Source organism: Phoenix dactylifera, chromosome 13 (genome assembly GCF_051530095.1).
Source record: "Phoenix dactylifera cultivar Ajwa chromosome 13, Ajwa_hap1_PhDact_Kaust_v1.1, whole genome shotgun sequence".
NCBI lineage: Eukaryota > Viridiplantae > Streptophyta > Magnoliopsida > Arecales > Arecaceae > Phoenix > Phoenix dactylifera.
The window spans coordinates 26,226,620-26,232,619 of record NC_143202.1 but is presented as its reverse complement, the minus strand read 5'-3'; the positions used below and the strand labels follow the sequence as shown (position 1 = coordinate 26,232,619).

Here is a 6,000-nt window from a genome sequence, read left to right as displayed (position 1 = left end):
GAGGTATGGGTATGCAAGGGTGAAGGTTGAATTGGATGCGTCTGCGCCACTCGTGCCGGGGACTTGGGTGTTGGGGAGATCGGCCGATGGAGCCTCGAAGTTCTGGCAGGGCTTCGTATACGAAAACCTGCCAGCCCCGTGTTCTCTGTGTGGGCGGGTTGGTCACTGGCCGGCGGTCTGCGATTTTGGGTCTCCGGCGGTGGAGGGTGCGCAGCCGGCGGGGTCTGAAGCAGGGCATGAGAAGGCGAGTAAGGGGAAAGCTGTGATGGAGGACTCCGGGCAAGCCGCGGGAGGGGGAGACCGGCCCCGGGAGGGGGGTGCATTCGGACCATGGCTGGTGACTAATCGGATAGGGACGACCTCCTCGGCTCCCAGGAAGAAGGAGAAGTCCGGTCCGGGTGTCAAGAAGGGGGTGACGCCGGCGTCGCCCGGCCCTGGTCCGAGCAGGATGGAGGTTGGGTCGACATCGTCACTCTCTCCGGTTGATCTGGAAGGGTGGCAGAAACCGACCAAGGTGGCTCGCCGGAGGACGCCGGAGAAGGACGTATCGGAGGCGGGAGCGAGTCTGCTGGTGGGTGAACAGAGTAGACCCGGAACGGGCACTGGGTCAGCCGAGGTGACTCAGTGCGTGGACCGGGCGATGCCGAATCTGGGCCGGTTAGAAATGCGGCCCAAGTCAAGCGGGGGCCTGCGACCGAGCGGACCGGGATCGAGCCCGCTGAAGCGGTTCAGAAGCCCGCCCAGGTTCGATCCGGTTGTGGCCTGTTCTGAGGGGGTTTCTTCGACTCTAGCTGGGGGGAAGGAGCCGGCCCGAGCGAAGGCGCGGCGGCCGGCGGCTGGCTTTCGCGGGAGGAGCAGGAGTTCACCTCCGCCTTTAGCACCGGTGTGTGGTCGGCCTCCCATGGTGAACGAGCATCCCGCGGGGGTCGAAGGGGATCAACGGCGTGAGCAAGCCGCGAGCACGGGAAGCCAGCTGCTCCGGTCGTCATCGGTGGAGGTGGGCATGTCGGAGCTCGGCGGTGTGCCGGCGACTGAGCTGCATCCGGGGGAGTCGCTGGCGGGGCAGGCGAGTGGAGCGGATGGCTGCGGTGGTGTTTCAGAACTGGGGAAGGGGTCGGCTGTGAAGCCGATTGACAGTGATCTGCAAGTGCTACAGGCGTGCCAACCGGCACAGGGGAGCAGTGCATACGACTTAGTGATAAGAAGGGCCGGTGTTAATGGGCAGGGGGAGGATTCTTCAAGTTGTGGTGGGGATCAGGTTGAGCATGGCACGGGTACATCAGTGAGTGCGTGCCAATTGGCACAAGTGAATGGTGGTGGGCAGCACCTTCAAGTTTTACTTCAATTAATGGCTTCGGCGAAGGGAGTTAATCCTAATTCTCTTGGAGGTGTAGGTTGTATGGAGGTGGATGTAGGGGAGAGTAACAGCTCCGGAGGTGTGGGCTGTGTGGGATTAAAGGGTGATTTATGAAGATCTTACTGTGGAATTGTCGTGGCGCGGGGAAACCATCGTTTGCCCTGGCTTTTCGCAGGTTAGTGCAACAACACAACCCGGATGTTTGCATTCTTCTTGAGACCCGGTTGTGTGGTGGCAGTGTACAGAAGGCAAGAAGGGTGATTCCGAGATCGTGGGGGTTCTATGCTGTGGACTCTCAAGGTTTGTCGGGTGGTATTATAGTAATATGGAGTTTGGGGTGTTGCACTTTGGATTGTTTCCATGTCAGTAATCAAGAGGTGATCATGGTGATTTCGGAGGCTGATAGGAGACCCTGGGTCCTTTCAGCTGTTTATGCTAGCACTGACTACAGAGTTAGGAGGGCCCTATGGGAGGAGGCCTCTCAGATGATAAGTCATGGCCATCCCATGCTGATGGCAGGTGATTTCAACTGCATTGTGGACTCTCAGGAGAAGATGGGGGGGAATCCTTTTTCCCTCAATAGGAAGATCAAAGAATTTCAGGACTTTATCTCAATCAATGGTTTGATTGATTTGGGCTTCTCGGGACCCAGGTTCACATGGTGCAACAATCAGCAGGGGCGGGCCCGAGTCTGGGAGAGATTGGACAGAGCTTGTGCCATAGCTGGGTGGGTTCAGTGCTTTCCAGATTATCATGTCAGACATTTGCCGAGGATTGCTTCGGACCATTGTCCACTGTTGGTGAGTACCGAGGTACACATTCCAGTCTGCTCCCCTTTCAGGTTTGAAAAGATTTGGCTCAGTTATCCTAGGTCTTGGGAGATGGTGAGGGAGGCTTGGAGATCCCCGGTTAGGGGTGATGCCATGTATCGGGTGTCTCGCAAGCTAGAGTTGACCAGGAGGAGGTTGAAGAGGTGGAATCGGGAAGAAGTGGGGAACATCTTCAGGAGGACTGAGGAGGAGGAGGAGGCCATTTCCACTTTACAGGCTCGGGAGGCACAGGGGGGGGGCTATCTGAGGTGGAGATGGGGGATCTGAGATCTCATTTGGCTTTACATGATTCTCTTCTTAGACAGCAGGAGACACTATGGAGACAGAAGTCCAGAGTACAGTGGATTTTAGAGGGGGATCGTAACACAAAATTCTTTCATCAGGCTACGTTGATCAGGAGAAACTAGAACAGGATTAGATCAATCAGGAGTGAGGATGGCCAGATGTCAGATGACCCGGCTATGATCCGGAGGATTGTGGAGTGCTATTTTAGAGCGAGGTGGACAGAGCAGGCTGGCGAGGGGGGCCGGGGGGAGATGGTGATGCCGGCGACGAGGGTGTCGGAGGAGGAGACTGCAGCTTTGATCAGGCCGGTTTCGGTGGAGGAGATTCGGGAGGCGATCTGGTCCCTTGAGGGGGACAAGGCGCCAGGGCCGGATGGATTTCCACCATTATTCTTTCGGAGGTACTGGTTGATAGTGGGACAGGATGTGACGGCGGCCATACAGCAGTTTTTTACCACAGCGGTGATGTCAGCGGACTGGCAGCGTACTTTCATTACCCTTATACCGAAGCGGCGGGATGCTTCAGAGCCGGGGCACTTTCGACCGATTAGCCTGTGCACCACTGTGTACAAGGCTACGGCGAAGATCCTCGCCACTAGGATGCGGGGCATTCTACCGAGGCTGATTAGTCCGGAGCAGGGAGCTTTTATAGGAGGTCGGAGCATATCCGACAATATCATGATTGCTCAGGAGTTCATGTTCGACTTGGAGAGGGCCCCGATGAGGAGTTGCTTGATGGGAGTCAAGCTTGATATGGAGCGGGCCTATGACAGGATGCGATGGGAGTTTGTTCATCAGTCACTGCAGGGGTTTGGCTTTCCTGAGGAGTGGATTCGGTGGATCATGGGTTGCGTCAGGTCTCCATCCTTTGCCATACTGGTGAACGGTACGCCTTCTCGCTACTTTGTGTCTGTGGGAGGGCTACGACAGGGTTGTCCCTTATCTCCCTTATTGTTTATTATCTGCGCGGATGCACTATCCAGAGTGTTGTGTCAGTCTGTGATTACTCAGGAGTTGGGGGCTTATAGGCCTGTGGTGGAGGGTCCATCGATCTCTCACTTGCTCTTTGCGGATGATTGTTTGCTGTTAGCTCGTGCGACACGTCGAGATGCTATGGCGTTGGGTAGGATTCTACTGGATTACTGTGCCATGTCTGGTCAACGGGTTATTTCTCGAAATCTGCAGTTTGCTTTAGCCCGTCTACTAGGCAGGCGGTGAGACATTCCATCTGTGAGATTTTGGGGGTGGGGGAGCATGGTGGTGTGATGAGATACTTGGGGATCCCGCTATCAGGCCGGCGTCTGCGTGGGAGTGATTGCTCCTTCCTGGAGGCTACTGTCAGACAGAGGATGGAGGGCTGGCAGATGCACTCATTATCTATGATGGGGAGGGTCACTTTGGCTCGGTCGGTACTCTCTTCGATTCCCATTTATTTGCTTTCCCATGCTTTTATTCCAGTGTCAGTTTTGAGGTCCATTGAGCAGCTGGTTAGGAATTTCATCTGGGGGAGGCAAGGTGGCAGGGGCGGTATTCATCTGTTGGCTTGGGAGGTGGTGAAAGAGTAGATGCCCTACAAGCCAATCGCAATATGTATTGCGAAAGGTTTTTTCTTTTGATTTGTCCAAATCATGTACATGACATTTAAATATGAATAAAGGCGTTATGTTTTATCATATGCTGTTGATTATATTTATGATAAACTCCTTAGATTAGGGCAATGGTTTTAAGACTATGATGAGATCATACTAGTGAGACTTAAAATCCTAAAATCCTAATCTTAAATATTCCCAGTCATTGGTACATTGAGTCGGGGATCAATGATTACCGGAAAGACTGGCATGTCTTATGTATGCTCGATGCAGAGGATGATTGATCTCACAATCATTTGTGTGGAGACACTAATACAAAGATGTGGGTGCTCATTAGAGGAATGAGTTCACTGAATTGACCTACAAAGAGAAATCTTATGAAGTCTTACTTACATGTCAAAAGATGATTCTCTTAGTGGGAGTTGTGCAACTGATCCTATGACCTGAGATCACCATGGTATCTTGTGCACATGAACCCATATTTTGGTTTACACTCATTCATGACAATAAGTTATGTACGAGGTCTTCTGGATATGGTGAATTGTGTACGAAGATTATGAGTAGGTCAACAAGGAATTAATCACTTCTAGTAAGAGAAGATAGCATCCTATTTATTCTAATCATATGATAATTCAGGAAGCCTTTGATCAAAGCAGAATGAAAATTAGAAAGAGTTTCTACTATTTCATTATTTGAATTATTATTAAAAGATTGAGAAAAATATGAATATGAAATTGAGTTTGACATATATTCATACTCATATACATATTTGGGATGCAGTTTGATTAAAGGATTGAATTGCATGGTAACTTGCCACTGAAGGGTATTTTTGGTATTTCCACCAAATTCCATATTTTCCGGGTAGACATGACACGTTGCTAGACGTCAATCTTGTCTTATAGGTTTGATCGAATTAAAGAGTTTAATTCGATCACCAATTAGAAAGGATTCTAATTGTTAAGTTTGGGTTCGCGCAGTTTGGACTTAAATCGATTAGAAAAGTTCTAATCAAGTTGGGTCAACTTGCACTCACACCTATTGCTGGCTAAGTATGGAACCCAATGGGTCACACACAAGAAAACTTATTAAGGGTCTAATTGGATTAGATCATGTTTGCAAGATAGACATCCTAGCAGGTGTTGCAAACCCTTAGCTCTTGATTCGAATTGAATTCGAATCTGATTCTTAATTGATCTAATTTGATTAGATCATCTTCTAATATGGGTTAGCCAAGAGTTGGCACCTAATTGGCTTGGTTTGAGTCTAATTGGATTAGATTTAATAAATCATTCAATCTAGACCGTTAGATCTTGATCTACCGTTGGATGAAGACATAATGGAGAGTTGGTTTAACCCAATTGGATTGGGTTAGAGGATGGCTATCATAATTGACCATTGGATCTTAATCCCACCATTGGATGAAGACATAATGGGTCAAGTAAATGGCGCCTTGCATTGGAGCCCTTGGATCATCATCATGAAAGATCAAGAGGTGAGGCATGATGGACATGTGATTAGCATGTGATGTTGACTTGGTCAAAATATGGCACCACATGAAAGGACATATCATTTGATACACCTCTTCACTTGATCTGCACCTCCTCTTATTTGATATGGCCCTTAAATGATGTCCTTTCATGAAAGGATGTGTGGATGGGATGCATCCCTTGGAGATGCATCCCTACACCTATTATAAATAGGCTAGTACTCCATGGGTTTCATCATTCCAACTCCACCCCACTCTTCTCTTCTTTCTTTCTTATATTAGTTTCTTTCTTTCTAGCATTGCTTCTAGTGTGTCCTAAGCCAAGACAAGGTGGTCTTCTTTAGGACAAAAGGATTAGAAGTAATTTTAGAAGGTTAAAGAAAAATAGAAAGAAAGGAAAGCAAGCCATTAGAGTTCTTTAAGAATTCTGCATTAAGGATCAAAGTCTTTGGAG

General features: G+C 49.5%; 1 protein-coding gene across 1 annotated transcript; it reads left to right on the top strand.

The window, feature by feature from the left end:
- The first annotated feature begins 1,467 nt into the window (after window positions 1–1,467).
- On the top strand, window positions 1,468–2,454 carry LOC148700302 (uncharacterized). The gene has a single exon (XM_088709737.2). It carries the CDS (start codon window positions 1,468–1,470, stop codon window positions 2,452–2,454), a length of 987 nt encoding a protein of 328 aa, XP_088565863.2.
- The last annotated feature ends 3,546 nt before the right edge of the window (window positions 2,455–6,000 follow it).

Excerpts from the sequence above, each read along its gene's own strand:
- LOC148700302 (XM_088709737.2), top strand. The coding sequence starts at position 1,468 with ATGAAGATCTTACTGTGGAATTGTCGTGGCGCGGGGAAACCATCGTTT.